At 57.0% G+C, this 18,324-nt stretch overlaps 1 protein-coding gene across 4 annotated transcripts in view; it reads right to left on the reverse strand.

The window, feature by feature from the left end:
* Positions 1–2,411: 2,411 nt before the first annotated feature.
* KIAA0513 (KIAA0513 ortholog) overlaps positions 2,412–18,324 on the reverse strand; it is a 71,903-nt gene continuing 55,990 nt past the window's right edge. For 3 of the 4 annotated variants that reach the window (XM_032389750.1, XM_032389748.1, XM_032389749.1), the window contains exons 6-13: positions 16,849–17,056; positions 15,975–16,015; positions 15,358–15,436; positions 13,839–13,916; positions 12,719–12,748; positions 9,679–9,759; positions 9,314–9,408; positions 2,412–8,070 (exon numbers count right to left, since the gene is read on the reverse strand). In XM_032389750.1, coding sequence (XP_032245641.1) covers positions 8,021–8,070; positions 9,314–9,408; positions 9,679–9,759; positions 12,719–12,748; positions 13,839–13,916; positions 15,358–15,436; positions 15,975–16,015; positions 16,849–17,056 — 662 coding nt within the window. In that variant the 3' untranslated portion in view covers positions 2,412–8,020. The remainder of the gene's footprint in view (positions 8,071–9,313; positions 9,409–9,678; positions 9,760–12,718; positions 12,749–13,838; positions 13,917–15,357; positions 15,437–15,974; positions 16,016–16,848; positions 17,057–18,324) is intronic. The other variant, XM_032389751.1, reaches the window with a different exon arrangement.

Genomic DNA, 18,324 nt, shown 5'->3' on the forward strand with positions numbered 1-18,324 from the left:
TCACCTCCTTCTGTGTCCTCACCTCCTCCCCCAAACCCTCCCCTCCTTCTTCCGCTTCCTCCCCTCCTCCTCCCGCGGCCTCACCTCCTCCTCCTCTCAGGCCCTCCCCTCCTCCTCCCGTGTCCTTCCCTGCTCCTCCCGCGTCCTCCCCTCCTCCCCTCCTCCCCTCCTCACCTCCTTCCGCATCCTTTCCTCCTCGGCGTCCTCACCGCCTCCTGTCAGCGGGCACGTGGAGACACGTGTGGAGACAGAGCCAGGCGGGAATACGCATGCGCAGTGCAGGGCGGGGTGGGGGAGCTCCGCTGCCCCCTGCCGGCCCTCCGGGGCAGTGCAGGACGCCCAGCCACAGTTCAGCGGCCGCATTGGGGCCCGCTGAATCCCCCAGGTGTTGAAATTCAAACCGAATGGAGCCAAATATCCCATGCCTTATCCAAAGATAGTTAAGGGACAATTAACTGGAAGCCGTACAGAATGAAATGAATGCAACTACAAACTTTACAACATACACCAAAATTCACTCAAAACTGTCCACTGATAAATTCCAAATGCAAAACTGTAACAATTCCAGAATAAATACAGAAGACAATCTACACGACCTTGGGTGATGAGTTTTAACCCAAAACACCAAAAGACTATCCACACACAGACACAGATCGGCAACGTGTACTTTATAAAATTAAGCCTTCTACTTCCGTGGACGACCTTGTTCCAGGAACCAGAAGACGAGCCACAGACTGGGAGAAAATATTTGCAAAACCCCTATTGACAAAGGATTTGTATTCAAAATATACAAAGAACTCTCATAACTCCACAATAAGAAGACAACCCACCCCATCAAAAACGGGTACAGGTCTGAACAGACACCTCAGCAGAGAAGATAGAGGGTCAAGCATGATATGGACACAGGCTCTAGATTACGTATCAGGGAATCACAGATTAGAACAAGGATGAGCTAGCATGCATCCCTTTCAGAACTGCTGAGCACCAAAACAATGACATTGACAGGACCCGTCGCTGCGGGGTGAGGCACAGGGACGCTTCTGTTAAAATACAAAATGCAGCCAAATAGAGGATCTAGTTGGCTTTATTAAGAGACCCATAAATTTGGCAGCAGCATCCCCTCCAGAAAACAGAGGGGTGTCCCCTCAACGCTTCCATAAAGTCAGAGGGAGAAAAGTTACAACCCACAGAGAAAGACCGTTTGAAGGCCTCACTGTTTAAATTTTATATCTAGTTTTGTGAATCTTGAATAAGACACTTTAAATTTATCCCTATAAAAGCTGGACAGGAAAGTCTGGTGTTCTCTCTCACAGGTGGGAGCCCTTTATTTCGTGGGGATAATGATGGCAAGAGCAGCGGTGAGCAGCACCGTCTGAGGTCTGTGTATACCACGTGTGGTTCTCACAGGACCACCTAGGATAGGTGCTATGTTCTTCCCACTTTACAGATGTAGACACCAAGGCTCAAAGGACGATTTGGCAGTTGGTAGGGAGGTGGGATGGGACCTGGCCTCTTTCGTGGGGCTATCCCGCCCTGCCCCATGGTCTTCTGGGTCTCTGTTGCCCTAAGGGGATCCTTCCCCTTCAACGTAGTTGCCTCTGAATCCCACCATTGGCCTGCTGCTGGTGGCGGACTCCCCCGAGCACCAGAGGAAGAGTCAGAGGTGACAGCCTGGGGACGGGAGCATCTACCACCCAGGCCATCCCTCTATGTTCGGCTAAGAGGGGGTGGCATTCTCCAGACTGGGTGGGAGAACTGGGGACATGGAGGTCAGGCCCTCACCCCATCCTGCCCCTGGGCACCCCGCGGGCTAAGGACCCTTCTCCCAGGCCCTTCACTGCTCCCCAGATTCACCTCCCTCATCTGTTTAGGCCAGAGATTTAAACATGGCTACTGACTTCTTATAATCCGAAAAAGAGAAAGCCCAACATTTCAAAAAACATGTCTGTCAAACCACACTGGAAAGGACTGATAAAGGCATCCCGCTCCTGCCAGGTAGGAGATGCAATTGGGTTCCACCTATAACCCCCACCCCAAGCCTCAAAAACACAGGAGGGAGGCAGCTGGGGCTCAGAGGAAGAGCAAGATCAGGATTCCAGCTAGAAGGGCTGGCAGGCATCCTGGAGGCCCGGGCTGAGGTCCTGTCCACGGGCGCCACTCCACCAACACAGACCCCCTGTGCAGACCAGGCGCGGGCTGGCCTTCCGAGGGGCGCTCCTCCTCCTCCTCGAACTCCCACGAGACGCATGCGCATCTGCACAAGACCCTCACGCTCAGCCTAAGTGAGGAAAGCATCTATTTGACCCCAGAAAAAAAATGCTTTCTTCTGAAAAGCTCATGTCACTGAGAAGATTGCCGATTCTGTAAGAAGTCCTCACCGATACGTGAAAACAAAAATTAAACAGACTAGCTTTTTTTTTTAAAGATAATTTATTTAAGTTTCCACCTTCTGACAATCTGAGGTGCAATATAGAGACATAGGTTTTTTTTTTTTTCTTCACAGGAAAGTTTTGATTTTAGCACTGTTCTGAGATCTCCCACCTTGAAACTTCCTCAGCCTTAAAATACTGTTTGTAGGATATCACCTGGTGGGACACAGGATTGCGTAATGGTCACACCAAGAACAACTGCTTCACGGAACTCTACTTTGGGGCTGCTAAAGGCAAGCTCTGGGTGTGGCAATGGCGAGGTCAGGGTCCAAGACCAGTTGGCTGAAGGAGAAAACGCATTAATGCACACGTGTAAACCATCCCCGAGAGCCCCAGCAGAGGCCACGGTTTATAACAAAGGTGACAGACGGGCCTTGTTCTAACACATTTACATATTTGAAGGGGATCTATTTCTAATGTCTGAATTTCTAGCATTTCCTAATGTTCAAAGGTTGGGCTTGTCTTCTTCAAGGCGCCTTACAGAAGTGACAGCTCCAGGCTCGCTTGCGACCGCAGGGACGGAGGAAGCTAACCCACGCTGTCTCTGGCACAGAAGAGAATAGGACCCCGCCCCTGTCAGAGCTGACATGCGGGGACAGCGCCCGCAGTACCTTCTTCCCCTGTTTTCACGAGCACATGTCCAAGGAGGGAACAGGTACTAGCCCCCCAATTCTAGGACTGACCTCTGGGTCAAGGGGGATTTACCAATAGGCGGTCCGTTTTAGCTAAAGTGCAGACCCCTTCAGGGGCAGCTCAGGAGGGCTCCAGGTGGCGGTGGGCTCTGCTCTGACTCTGCCTTGTCAAAGCCTTGGAGTCTGGGGGTTAGGCGACGATCCGAGTTCTCCCCCAACTTCGGACACCCTGTGACAGGTGTGTATGGAAGTGACGGGAAGATGGGCAAACCCAGACCATCCTGACGCTCTTCTGGAAATCACAAGTTTACCCCTTTCTGTTAGTAACCAAGAGCCCACACGGGGGAACAGTGCCCACTGGAATCCTGGGGACATGTGAGTCCCCTGGACACAGCTGGGGTGGGGTTCCATTCCCAGGCTCTGGTTGACTAGGGGAGCACAAGACAGCACCAAGGAACAGAGCACGCCGGCCCCCACGAGACCCTTCCGTCCTTCCCCGAGGAGTATGAGACTCTCAGGCCCAGGGACAGCAAGGGACACCGATGAAGCCCACCGGAGGCTGCCATGGAGGATGGTCTTAGCATCGAGTATATTTGCTGAAGGTGAACAATCTGAAAAGGACTCCTCCATTTGTTATCTGGTGAACAACACACCCCCTATTCCCAGCCCCACGACGACAAGGATGTATGGGACATATGGCCTGTGTGGCTTTGCCTGAGGTCTGAACATTGCACATTACTCAATTAGGGGTGCTTCTAGCCGATGCAATTCCCTTTTTGGTGAAACTCATCCCCGGGAGTCATAAGGAATAAATGATTTATAGGGAAGCCAGGGGGAGGCAGAGAGACATGAGAGTAAGGGTTCAGAACTACAAGGCTGGGGGACTAGGGGGCAGGAGGAACCCCCACCCGGCAGCTGGTCCTTGACTGAAGATGGGGAGAGAAGAGAGCTGCCTGAGCTGGTCTGAGCGCTGTACCCCCCTCTCCCGAGGCTGGGGCTGGACCTCGCTCCCCTGCGCCCGGCCTCCCCCCTCTGGATGACAAACTCTTCTTCCAAAGCTTCCTCACTGTTCTGGGCAAAGGACTCCCGCCCACCCGCCACCCCGGCTGCCAAGTGTCTCCAGTTTTAGGTAATCTGGTAACAAAACTGATCAAACCTCACGGGCTCACCTGGATCCTCCCTAAATAAAAGCCCACCGTTAGGCAGCTGTAACGAGCAGGAAGGTCAGGCCTGCAGCTTTCAGCCCCGATTGGTGGTCACGGTCACCAGGGTTAGACAGAGCCTCGCACAAACTCCTTCGTGGTGTGCCTTGCATCCGGAGTCTGGAATGCCAGGCGCTCTGTGGCACAAGCTAGTCGCATAAAACATTCCGTCGGGGAGCAAACTCCAAGGCTGGGTCTCCTCTCCCCGGCAATGAACTCTGCGGTCTAGCTGGGCTTGGAGAAGTAGCGCACACACTGGTTTCGACTCCGCAGAGGAGCACAGAGAAAGGGGAGGCATGCCTGGCTCTTGCCCTGGGCCTCTGTCCACGTCTGCTTGGGGGGTTTCACCGGCTGACCTGCCCTCAGGTGGGCTCTCGGGCTAACCTGAACATCCTAGATTTTGATTTGGGTACAGAACTCAGGAAACGGGACTCTTTTCTGGTCCTCCTTTTGGTAACTTAAGAACTTCTTAGCAAACCCTCCCCCCTTTTTTGGCAACAGGAAAATCATAGTTCACTCCATTTTACTGTACAAATAACTTAGGATATCGGAATCCTGCTCTCCTACCTTTGGTTAAACACACATGCACACACAGAGCAGATGCAATCTGAATATTAACGTGCCCCCCCTTACACATCTACCAATATTGCTAAAATTAAAGGCTAAACACAGAGCTGCATCTTGGGGCGTCCGGGTGGCTCAGTCAGTTCAGTATCCGACTCTTGGTTTCAGCTCAGGTTATGATTTTCAAGCAGGGAACTTTTTATTTGAGAGGATTAGCTGTCCTGGCTCACTGTGATTTCCACAGCCCCGGAGGACAGCCAGCAGAAAGTCTGAAACACCAGTGCTGAAGGGCGAGCCTTCAGAGCTCCCGGCTTCGGACACTCTACCTTCCAGGACGGGAAGCTCTCTTCTAGGATATGATCCGACCCTTCCTGCACTGAGTCTACTGTTCCTGAGTTTATAGGAAGGGTTCGCAGGGCTCTCACACCAACGTGTCCCTGTGTGTGCACCAGAGGGAGCCCTCTCCGCACGCTGGGACCTCTGAGATGTCCCGTGTCGGTCTGCTCTGGCCGGGCCCCCGGGGGAGAGACCGAGTCCCAGGGACAGAGGCACCCTCAGTAGGGCAGGCTGCCAGCCTTCTTTCTAGGGACAGGACTCCTCCAAGTGACACCAGCCAGAGGCACTGTGAGGTGAAATGCTGCCTCTGAGGAGGGTCCAGGTCTCTGGCACCGTCCAAGCAAGCCCGGCAGCCCAACCCCACTCTGCCCAGCCAGAAGAACAAGCAACGGCGGCGGGGGAGGGGGGGGAGGGAGAAAACCCTAAGCAGGCCTTGCTTCCACCTCCAACTGCTACTTCAAGAGGCCTACAGGGGGGAATCAACGTCTCAATATCATTTTTGAAATTAAAGTGCTTGGAAAAGCCCAAGAAGTCAAAGGGGTGTTTCCTTCCAAAGGCCGAGGGGTCCTGCCGGCCCCTCCGCAGGGGGAAAGGGCCACGCCAACTCCCTGGCATTCTGGAAAGAGCCTCAGAACCCACTTCACTCCCTCCAGAAATCAGAATCAGGCTTCTATACAAAAATCTGATATATACAAGGATAAGTCTTTGGGGCACCTTACGATAAAGTTGTAACGCACTTCAACTAACTACTGAGAAATGACTAATAAAGCCAATGATAATGCAGTTGAAAGGAGAGCCTTGCAGGGGCCTCAGACAGCCCCCCTCCCCATGCGGCCCTGATTCTACAGAGAGGGAGGGGAGCACAACGGATTCAGGGGTCACGGTTGAGCATTTTAGGAGGGGATGCCTTATCTGAAATAGGCAATGGAGGAGGGTCCACATACTCATTAATTTGACCTTATTTCTCTGAAATGCATTTGGTAGAGGCATGCACTGTCCCTGGGGCCCAACACTGGCCGGGGGGTTGGGGGGACCTCCGGTCTGTGGGACCTGCCCCAGCAACACAGCTGTGCTCTGTTTGGTGACATCGCCAGACAGGCTGACCTCTCTCTCTCTCTCTCTCTCTCTCTCTCACACACACACACACACACACACACACACGATGCCATCATAAAAACAAGCTGAGTTTCGGGATCCAGCCTTTGGACACCAGCCCACTCCCATCACACCGTGCTCCACGTCACCTCTCCTGTCCTCACGCCCACTCCCATCACACCATGCTCCACGTCACCTCTCCTGTCCTCACCGAGACGTGCGGCTACAGCTCTGTCGGGGCATGCTCGTCTCTGGAACATTCCAGGGAGGCATCCCATGAGGGAAAGCGTTCCAGCACTGGCCGGGTGAGTGACTACCAGGCATGTTTTTGCTGTGCTCCAGAGGAGACTGTAATGTAATGACCGAGAGGAGAGGAGGTAGAGAGGGAAACAGGAGAGGAGGATGAAGGAGAGCGCCCCTGGGCCTGCTTTCAAGGTCAGTGCCCAAGCGCGAGGGGTGAGGCAGAGGGAAGCGGACGGACGGGAAATATTCAGGCCGGAGGAGCCGCATGCTGGCTGCTTGCTGTCACCGTCAGTCCTCTCGAGCCGGGACAAACCCCGAGAGAAAAGCCAGGGTTCCTGGTCACCGGATGCACGACGAGGGGTATGGGCAGAGCGTGCAGGACAGCGGTCAGCCGGCGAGGGCCGAGGGGGGCAGAGGCGCCTTCCCAAGGCTGCCGGGGGGCGGAGGGCCCCATGCCGCATGGCCGCTCCGCCCATGAGCCTCATGCAACTGCCCCCGGAAGCCGCCTCTGCCCCTCTGTCTAACACCGACGCAGATTTTTCTGTCTTCCTTGAAATACAGAACAGCAGTGTCTGCTTTTAGAAAGGGTGGTTGTCTTGCAGCTACTGAAGAGACCTCTCTGGTGCCTCTTCACGGGGCACACAGCCCGTGTTACGCCCAGGGACGGAGTGCAGGACTCTCTCTGCTTCAGAAGGAAGCCGTCCGCTGACCAGGAGCATTTCAGATGGCCTGACACCGACACCTCGGTGCTGGTGTGAGTCCCAAGCAGCCACGCAGATCCCACGAGGCCTCTGGGGCGCTCACACCCCTCGCTGGGCCTTCCGCAGCCAGGGCCTTCTGCACCGGGCTCTCTCCCTCCCTAAAATAGGAAGTGTCTCTTTCCTCCTAGCGGTTCCTGTGACTCCAGTTCTGGTCACACAGTGGGGAGCTGGCAGGGCCAGCAGCAGCCACGGACTGACCCAGCCTGCCCGGGGAGGCCCACCGCCCCCTCTGCAGGGCTGTGGCTCAGCAGGAGCCCCGACTGGCAGAGTACCCCTACTCCATCCTGCTGCTGAAGAAGAGGGTCCCAGACTGTCACCCGTGTCATTGGCGTGTGCCAGCTCATGATGCCCCCATCTGCATTCCCATGGGCACCCCACCCCCTCCCTCTCCTGCAGGCGGCTGCAGCAGGTGCTGCCCTGGGCCCACCTCGGCCCTGGTGTCCTTCCTCCACCTCCTGCTCAGTCCTATGTCACGGGCCTGACACCCAGGAGTAGGGGCAGTCACCTTGGTTTTATCGTGTAATCCCAGGGACCCTATGGCACGCGGATGGGGGGAGCAGACAAGGCAGAAGGGAGGTGGGGAGACGGGCAACCAGATTGTTCTAACCGCTAGTTCTAGGGCAGTGTGGAGCGGCTCTGGGTGCTGCTGAGGTCATGCAGGGTCTTCAGGTGGGGTGACAGCCAGTCGCTGGCCCAGGAGAGGGGTGTGCACCTTCAGTCCTCCTGGGGGGTGCTCTGGGCGACCTCCCACGGCCTGCCTACTCGATGGCCATCTGTTCAATGTGGTCGCTCAGCAGCTTGTATTGCTCTGGAAAAGAAAACAATGTTAATTCTCGGAAGAAAGGTGTCGACATCGGCAGGTAGGCCCTGCTCTTTTCATCCGGGCAGTAACAAAGCAGGACCTCACCAGGAATGGCTGTGTCACCAGTAACACCGAGCCCTCAGCCGCCAGCTGCACACCTGGCACCCGGAAGTGGGCTCCTTGGAAATGGGATGCATCTTCTTATGGAAAGTACGTGAAGCCCGGGGAAGGCACAGTGCCGGCAGATGAACTGCACCACGGGAGCCAGGCCTGAGTCCTACGAGCTGCACAGGGCCGCACGGCGGGCAAGGGGACAGTGTTCTTGCCCGGTACTGTGGGGCTGGTGACAGCACTCTGCGATTTTCCAGGGAAGCACCGAGCATTCTCCTGCCTCCCGAGGCCACTCCTCTGTGGCCCCTTTTAATTTGGTGCAGGATGGAGGGTTTTAAAAAAAGATTGATTTATTTATTTGAGAGAGAAAAAGTGCTAGCAGTGGTGGTTGGGGGCGGGAAGGGACAGAGGGAGAGAGAGCATCTCAAGCAGACTCCCCGCTGAGCGCAGAGCCAGACACGGGGCTCCATCCCCGACCCTGAGATCATGACCTGAGCCGAAACCAAGAGTCAGACGCTTAGCCGACGGAGCCACCCAGGCGCCCCAGGTGGAGGGTTTTTTTTGTTTTTTGTTTTTGAAAGAATACTGTGTCAATCCAAATGTATGTTTAAGTGGAAGATTTTTTACGCCATGAGGGAAAGCTGTTTTGTAGCAGGTAGGATGACATATAAAGGCTGGCTCCAGTAGTAGATTGGGGGGCTGATACGTAACGTATCCACTCTTACTAAAGAAATCAGAGACTCTAGAAAAACCTCACAGCCCCCATACCTCTCACGGCACTGTGGTTCAAGAAACAAAGCAGGCCATTTAGAAGCAGGGGCAACTCATGGTCAGAGCTTGGCCATTTACAAGTTCAGAGTCTGAGCGCCCAGTCCCCTCTTTACCTTTGGCCCCATTTGGAAACACTGGAAGGGGGAAGCTCCCTGACCCCTGGCAAATGCCACCTAGCAGAAAGGGCCTTCCAAATACAATGAGAAGTGTCCCGTGCATGTAGGGAGACAGGAATAGAGCAGGGGTGAACCTGCCCGATAGTTCAGCATCACATTTCTAATTAAAACCGTGGAAATCCTGTGAGCAGGGTGGGGCAGACCACTGGTTCCTCAGCCCCGAGCCCCGGCCACCTCTGGCCGCTACTCACCTTCGTCCAGATTGCCGATCACGGCCTGCTTCTTCAGGAAATCATTACACAACTTCTTGTTGAGCCCGAACGCCAGCATGTTGTGAGTGAACGTGCTGGAGAAAAAGACACCCGTGAGCTGGCACCCTTCTTCCTCCCTGGGGAGGGGGCGCCAGGGGAGGGGGGCCTGCCTGGAACTGTAAGAAGTGGAAATGAAGGGCGGCCGCCTTGGCCCACCACCGGGCATGGGGACAGGAGGTGCGTCTGTGGGGAACTGGAAGCCATGAGGACAGGCCTTCCGGCAGGAGAGAACCCCAGGCTGGCCCTCGTCCCCAATGTCCCACCCGGTCGGGACCCCCAGGGTGGGGTCGTCGTGGTGCCCTCACCCCAGCTGCCCGAAGGTGATGTTCTCATTGAACCGCAGACTGTCGTTGCGTTCCTCCTGCGTCATGTGGCACCACTTCTCCCTGCAAGCACAGGTGACAGGAGAGCGTTCCAGAATGCCGTCGCGTCCCCCACCTCTCGCCCCCCTGCTCTGATCTACAGGGGGCACCCCAGCGTTGCCTCCCTGACACGGAGTGGGGAGCACCTCCCCTGAAGAGCTATTTGATCTGCTCTTCCACAAAGCCTGCCCAGGGTTCTGACACTCGGCCTGACGGGCCCCAAATACAAACTTCACTTCATCCTTCCTGAGATGAGGAGATCCAAAAGCTCATATGCTTCCTACTGACCCAGAGATGACATGTGCTTAGTGGCTGTCCAGAACATTCTCTAGGAGACAAGAACACCATCCCCCGTGTCCTTTTCTGTGGCTCAAGGGTGGGAGGTCCCAGGGCCACTGGGGAGGCAGGATGACCTACAGAGAGGACAGGGCCCTGCCGGCGTCCCTGGAGGGTGGCAGCTGAGAACCCGTCCGGGAGGCCCTCAGGCTGGTGCTTCATCTGCAGGCCTCCTGGGCTCTTTGGAGGGGGCAGCGTGCACAGCCTTTCGTGGCCGGGAGGCCCAGGGAGCAGGGGAGGCTGCAGAGGGCCACATTGTCCTGTCAGGCGGGGTCTTGGCTCTGCTGCATTTCCCGGCCCTGACTTCCTGAGAGGCCAGGTTCATGCTCCACGCCCCTCCCCGGAGCACACAGATGAGACCCCGATCTTCCCGAAGGACCCCTGGAACTTTCCTCCCCCGCCCTGACCACCGTGAAGATGGCACAAGGTGCAAAAACCCCAAGAGAAAGAAATGCAGTCTGTGTGCGGCTGCCCAGGTGGGACTCTGAAGCCTGGCTCTGTCTGCTCCCCATGGAGGGACATGAGTGGGCGCAGGCTCCGGGGCAGGGAGGGCGTTCTCTGAGCCCCATGAACTCTGCATCCCGATGGAAAGCCGCCTCCAGCAGCTCACTGCAGGTGCGCTCGCTCCCCCCCCGGCGGAGCACCCCTGTCTCGAGCGGATGGGGGACTCATCCCTGGCCCCTCCATGTCTACCTGAGAAGCGGGCTCCTTGCAGGGGCAGATGCAGATGCGGAGGAGACGCTCACTTAAGCCCCCTGCCCCTTAAAGATTAAGCTCTGGGTGAGGAGTCTGATTAAAACAAGGTTAGGAGAGAGAGAAGAGACGAGGGAGAGAAGAGGCAGAGTGAGGGAGTGAGGGGTGGGGGCAATGGAGAAGCCAAAGGAAGAGAAAAAGACCCAACATCAAACCTTAACTGCTTTCCACCTGCCGGGCCCAGGGCCACGCGAGCTGCTGTGGCTTAGCAGGAGGCCACGGGACGCCGGGGGCAGGTGTCACTCCCAGCCTCCTCACGCTGAGGACAGGACGCCCATGAAGATACCCAGAACGTGCTTCCAGGCATGACGCTAATCCATCCCATTTTGCTTCCCACCCTCCTTCTCCCAGTGGTTACCCTCAGGGTGGTCCAGGCACATAAATCCCAAACCACCATCAGGTCTGCCGTGTACAGTTGTGTGATGACCCGGCGGCCCTAACCCTCCTGGCCCGGATGAGAAGGAGATACTTTTTGCCATGGCTAGGACTAGAGGTGGGGCATTTAATCTGACCTCTGAAGAAAGAGGTGGAAGGTCTTAGCACGCAGCGGGTCAGGTGCTGCCTACAATCCAATCAATTCCTTAAAACTGAGATCAGTATCCAATACCAGTCGAGGTCTAATCCCACAGAGGGCAGGGCATGTGTCTAAACTGCCACAGTGGGAATTTGGATGTGAGCAATAGACGCCTTTGGAAATGGAGGCCTTTCTGCCTCTGAGTATCATCAGCCGAGTTTCCCGAAGAGGAGATATGATGCTGGAGGCAAGAGGTTGCCCAGGGACCCAGAGCCTACCCTCCCACCCCAATCTCGGAGGAACATTTGCCCTTCTTCCGGCTGAGGCCCGGGGCATGTGGGGTCAGACCACGTCTGCTCTGGGGAACAGGGCCCGTGAGGCCCGTGAGGCCCGTGAGGCCCAGAGGCCGGCACTCCCTCATGGGCTTGGAGGCGGCCGCGGTGCTCTAGCTCTCCTAGGCCTCAGCCACGCTGCTAAGCAACCGGGTCCCTGGGAGGCCGCGGTGAGTCATGCTCCCACCCAGAGAGACTGTGGAGACGCAGGGGCTTTGTAGTAAAGGGGGTGTCCATTATGCCTAAGTGTTCCTTTTATAGCCATAATAAGGCTGCATAAGAAGCAAGATTTCTCATAAACAATAAGCACTAAAAATATATTACTGATTAAAGGAAGTGTGCTTTGGGAAATGTCCTACGAAGGAACAATCATTGTATCAGAAACTATTTTGAATCGGCAGGCCTTTCGCTCCAAAAATATATTACAAAAGGTATCTAACGAATACAAAGGTCAAACGATGAGAGACCCCACTGGGGGCTCGAAGAAAAGAGCCCTGTTCTAGGCCCTTCTCTTCAGAGGACCCCCTCACACACACACACAGGCTCCTCACCACGACATGGCTGGCAAGGAGGGGGCAGCCATCCTTCCTCCCTGACCCCCCGAGCCTGTCCCAGGGGCGGGGGACGGTCTGCCAGACCCCTGCACACCTCTGAGCCTGGCTGCAGAGAGGAAGAGCCTCTGTGCCCCGCACGGCTTTGTGCCGTGACCAGATTACCAAGCGTGAAGTCAAGGGGGTGGGTTCGAGGCCTGCTCAGGAGGGGCTGGAGTGCCAGAAGGCTGGAGCCGCTCAAAATCGGACTTGGCTGCTCACTCTCTGAACTCACCCTGGGCCTTGCAGGGTGTCGAGTGCCCTCTCTGTTTCCTGTTCCTGGTGCTCTGTCCTTGGCGAGCCCCCACCCGCCACCGGCCTGTCCTGGCAGTGGTACCGGGCTGCCCCCGCGCCTGGGCTCTGCCCCCTGCGGCAGCTAGCGCGCGGCTCCCGCCCTGAGGTGGCCCTGGCGGGGACCCCCGGCCCTGTAACATGAACAAAGTCACGTGGACACACACCTCTTCTTCTCCTCCTCTCCAGCATCCCCTCTGGAGCGGCAGCAGAAACAGGTAAACAGAGGAACATGTCAAAGTCATGCAAGATATGTGGATGGAAAAAAGAGAACAGCGAGAGAGGAGCGTTATTACAGGCAGAAACAGAGAGACGGAGAGAGACGGGGTACTCGAGACCCTTGATCTGCTAGGAGCCCGACAGCTACAGAAGCAGCAGGAAACCCCGTTCGCCTACAAGCATCTAAGCGCTTCCTTCAGTCTGGTTTCCTGGCAGAGCGTGGGATTCTCTCTCTAGAACCCCCGGGATGGCTTCAGCAGCTTCCCCTCCGCGTGCTCCCTCTGCCTCCCTCAGGAGATGCAGCCGCAGCGGCCTGCAGGCTGTCCCGCCCCGCTAGGGTGTAGCTGCCCCCCCAGACAGAAAGACCGCACCTCAGACCCCCCTGCGCTAGTGCACCGGGATACACAGCAAGCCCCGGCTGTCCCCTGCCAGGGAGGAAGGCTGAGGGGGTCTCCCCATTAGAGAAGGAGAGGTTCATGACTGGGGGGAGGTTGCCAGTAAGGGGACCCAAGACTGGGAGGGCTACTGCCCCTTCCTGCCCAGCCGCTAGACACGGCGGGCCCAGAGCAGGAAGGACCACCAGCCCTCGCTGCCGCCCTGGGCTCTGTGTGATGGTTTACAAAGGGGGTCTTCTGATGTGGCAAGACCAGCTCAGGGAGCCTGGGAGGGTCTCAGGCTGCAGACCAGAGCACTAAGCTGAAGGCAGCAGTCGCATCTCCCCAGACGTCAGCTCTCTCGAGCTGAGTCTGCGGGGGTGGATCCTTGGGGGTCCTGATGGTTGCATTCTGGGGGAGTGTGCGCTTTGGAGGAGGGTCAGGCCAAGTCATGCCAGAGCCCAGGACAGAAAGCGCTCATGCAAGCTGAGGACACCCCCCCCCGCCAGCCACGAAGCTGTGCGTGCCCGGGACCCTCCAGGCAGCTCGCCGGGCACCGGGGCCAGAAGGGGCTGAAGAAGAGATGGACGCACCGACTCAGCCATCCTTCTGTTCTCCTCCGCAGAAACCAGACAATAAAGCCAGTCCCAGGTCCTCTGCCCCAAGGCAAGGCAGGCCCAGACGCTGCTCCTACCTGGTGGTGGGAGACCGCTTTCTCCTCTCAGAGTGGACAGCGTCAAAGAAAGCCGCGTTCCAGAACCTCAGCGTGTGCCTGTAAGACAGAGGCATCTGTCAGTCCTCTCCAGGGAGGCAGGTCTCAGTACAGGAGGGATAAAGGCGCACCGTTTCCCACCACATCTGCAGGACCTTCTGACAAGTCACAGAGAGGCAGAGCAGGGAACAGAAAAATGACCATGCGCCTTTGTCCCAAACCGAGGCGGCTCCCTGGGCTCCCGGCCGAGGGTCACATCTCTCCCAGGATGAAGGTACAACACAGAGGCGGGTAAATCCCGCCTCCATCTGGTCAAAACTGAAGCCACCACCTTTGGGACGTGAAGGCCGTCTTCCGCTTCTCCACCCCCGCTGGGCCTCCTAGAGGAAGCCGGGGGTCTGGGGACACCTGCTGCCAGAAAACTGGGTCTAGTAACATAATCGGGAACCCGGTGCGGACAGACCGCGTGCAGAGAACAAACATGTTCATAGGGACACACAAGTAAGAGACATTCTTAAAGATCAGGGGTCAGCCAACTACGCCACTGTGGCCTTCGAGGGAGGGGCACGTCTGACACCCTTTGGGCTCCAGGGGCTGGCTCTCTGCCTACTTGTGGGTGAATACAGCACGGCGATGGAGAGGCTTCAGCAGGACGAAGGCAGCCCAAACCGTCATCCACAGAGCGACACAGAGGGCAAGGGCTCCCCCGACCGCCGGCCTCTCACTTTACTCATGACCTTCATTCCTAGACGTTCACATAAAATAGCTTCATTGGGATATAACTCACGTACCATAAACTCAGTTTTTTAAAGTACACGATTCAGTGGTTTTTAGTATATTCAGAGTTGTACAACCATGACCACTATCTCCTTCCAGAACCTCTTCATCCTCCCCATAAGGAAACCCCATACCCGTGAACAGTCCCTCCGCATCCCCTGCTTCCCTCAGCCCCGGGCAGCTGCTCAGCTACTCCGTCTCCAGGGACTAGCCTATCCTGAACGTTTCGTATAAATGGCATCATCCACCATGGGGTCTTTCGTGTCTGGCCTTTTCATTCTGCAAAATGTTTTCCAGGTTCACCTGCGTCTCAACCGTCAGCATCTCACTCCCTCCCGTGTCTGAAGAAAACCGTGTGGTAGGGATATATTGTGTTTTGCGTATCCACACATCACGTGTCCATGTCTGTGGACATCCGGGTTCTTTCCAACTTGGGGCTATTGGGAGCCTACGTGCATGAGTCTTGTTCTCTGTTCTCTTGAGCACCTGGCTAGGAGCGGAGCTGCTGGGCCACGGGCTCACTCTCCGCTAACATGCTGGGGAGCTGCCAGACTGTTTTGTACAGCTGCTGTCCCCTTTCCATCCCCACCAGCAGGGTATGAGGGCTCCAGTTTCTCCACATCCTCACACACCTGCCACGGTTCCCCTTCTTTATTCTGGCCACCCTGGAGGGCAGGGCGAGCTGTCGGTGAGGGAGCCGCCGGGGCTGGGGGCGCGGCCTTACCAGATGGGCTGCTGCTTCAGGTGTGTGTACAGGTAGATCTTCTCCCCCTTCCTTTCTTCCTCCGGGCTGCACACGGTCACTGCGGGAGGGCAACAAAGACTGCCCGTGGCCCTGGCTGCCCCCACATGTTGGCAAACCCCTCAGCGACCCTCCCGGCCGGCACCGCTTCTCCCCAAAGGTCACAGAAACGTGCAGTGGAAATTCCAAGACCACTTGCCTGCCACCCGCGGCCGGGAAGGACAATCCTGCCACCTTGGCCTTGGGAATTCCTTCTGAGGGAAGGGTCCCTGGCACGGCTCCCCCACCCCCAGCAATACATTCCTTCCCTTCCCTGAGACGTGGAATTTGGTTCCCGAATCCTCTCCCCAGAGAAGAGGTTTCCCCCCGAAATTCACTAGGCAAGTCCAGGCAAGGGTGGACAGAAGTCGGGAGTCATCAATGGCAGCATCTCGTGCCCCGGCGGGAGGGGCCCAGAGGTTCAGGGGCCTGCTTGGTGGTGCTACCGGTTACCAGCAGGGCCGGTCGAAGACCCTGTGGGGCCTGGCTCTGGGACCAGGGGCTCTGTGTGTCCACAGCCGGACATCCGCTGGGCCTGGAGAGCACTGGGAGGCACTCACCAGTCTTCTGCGGCTTCTCCTTGGGCTTGTTCTCTTCCTCCCTGGGGGAGAGAACCACAGCAGTGACAAAACAATCCCCCCCACACACATTTTCTCAGCTCAAGGGAAGCGGTCTAACCTGGCTGAAGGATTACGTCTCTTAGCAATGGCTACATTGCATGTGGTTTCCTCTACAAAAGTGTTAAGTCAGTGCAATGTTTCCCAATTGCCGATCTTCCAGAATTAAGGAGATGCGGCATGGAGGCTCCTTTGCACCATTTTCTCTGAATCCAAAACTGCCTGGACCAGACGAGGAACAAAGCCAAGTCACCCGGCTGTAACCGGCCATTGGAGGGGACACTGGGGACTTCGGGGAGCCCAGGGTACTCTCTTGCTGACGTGCCCCCTTTCTTGGGAGGTCTTGGCTTCAACACTGCATTCTCAAGCACCTGGTCCCGGCAGGCTCCTGAGCTCCCGCTGCAGAACGGCTGTCCTGGGGAACAGGGGTCTGTCCCCTGCCTACGTGGTTCCCTTCACATGCGCTCTCACCACACTTCCAGGAGGAAGGGCCAGGGAGGATTTGTAATTACCCTGCTGCCTTCCGGCAGTTTCCACATGTTCCCCATCCGTCCTAGAAAACCCCGAGCCCCAGGACATCCCTGCCTGTCAGCCAACCCAAAGGCATGTGTGAACCACAGAAAACTCTGGGGGGTGGAGGGTCAAGCTGTGCTTCTCAGGAGCTGCTCGCGGGCCCCTAAGGTCACCCAGGGCGGCCACGTGGACTCCTCCACGGCCAGGCCATGGCCTCCCTGTCACCGCCACTGGCAGGAGGAACATGGCCTCTGCCTTCGGCCACACCTGCCCCTCCCCCCACAGTCCACCTGGTGACACTTACTCGTGTTTCCTGGCCAGGGGTCCCTTCAGCTTGGTCTCCAGCCCCCCGAAGAAGCCCTTGACGTTCTCTGTCTTGGCCGATGTGTTCTTCAGCAGCCGCTCAGCGATGTCCTTCTTCTCTGCCAGCCAGCTGTTGGCGGATTTCAGGTAGGAGTCGATGCTCCCCGCGGGCTTCTCCTTGGACTCGGAAGGCAGCAGGTGCGGCTTACCTGGAGGAGGGAGAGGTGGGAGGGAGCAAGAATGAACCTCGCTGTGTAGCAGGAACAACAGGGCGCCGGAGCCTCTGGGTGCAGGGGCGACCAGCAAAGGCCCCAGGAAGCCACCAGGGGAAGGTGGAGGGCCGGGCCTCTGGGGGCCACAGCTAAGCACCTACTGTGTACAGGAAGGCAGCCAGGTGCACCCGGACCAAAGAAGAAACAGGAGAGGACCCGGCCCTAAAGAAGCTCAAGGACCTGGAGGAGGGGAGCAATGTACACACAGAGCTACACCATGGTGTTGGAGGCCAAGGGTTACAAGGGGACCAAGAGCCTCTCCCTGTCCCAGGAGGAGGCATGCCGACTCCAGACAGGCTCCGCGCCCCTGCTGTGGGCCTAAAACTGGATGAGGCGGGAGTGGGCATCCCGGGAGAGAACAGTAAGGCCAAAGGTCTCCCACAGACCAAGGTGCACCCTGCGGGCCAAAGGGTCTCCTTCAGGTCAGAGTCTCCTTCAAGTCAAGGTACCCCTGCAGATCAAGACCCTACCTCAGGGCAAAGATACCCTCTTCGGGCGCCTGGGTGGCTCAATCGGCTAAGCATCTGCCTTTGGCTCAGGTCATGATCCCAGGGCCCTGGGACTGAGCCCCGCGTTGGGCTCCCTGCTCAGCGGGGAGTCTGCTTCTCCCTCTGACCCTCCCCCTGTTCGTGCTCTCTCTCTCGCTTACACTCTCAAATAAATAAAACCTTTAAGAAATCTTAAAAAAAAAAAAAAAGATACCTACCGTTCAGAGCCTTGCAGGTCAAAGGGCCCCCTACAGGTCAAGGTGCTAAGTGTCCCCTACTAATCTGAGCTGCTCTGTGCACAGAGGTGACTCCCACTCCTTTGAGGAGGAGCCACGGTTTGGATGAGGGGTTCCCATTTGACCCAAAGGTCTGGCATGAAGGACCCTCCCAGTGGTGGCCTGGCCTGGAGCTAAGGCACTCTGACCAGCTGTCGCCAGCAGAACTGAGGCACAGGGAGGATGGGGAGTGGGAGCCGGGGGAGGACAGAGTCAAGCTGCAGAGGATGCGGGGTTTCAACACAAGAGCAAAACCGTGCATCCTGAGAGAGGTGGGAAGAGAGGCCATGCTTACTGCCGCCCTGACTTGGCTCTAGAGCACATGCGGGCCCCTAGCAGCCTTCTGCTTGCAGCGGCCTGAATGAATCCCTGCCATCACACCCAAGGAACTTCACACAGGGAGACCTCAAGCTCCGATTACCAGAAAGTTAAAGAGCAATGA

Source organism: Phoca vitulina, unplaced genomic scaffold, assembly GCF_004348235.1.
Source record: "Phoca vitulina isolate PV1807 unplaced genomic scaffold, GSC_HSeal_1.0 scaffold56, whole genome shotgun sequence".
In the NCBI taxonomy this organism is placed as follows: Eukaryota; Metazoa; Chordata; class Mammalia; order Carnivora; family Phocidae; genus Phoca; species Phoca vitulina.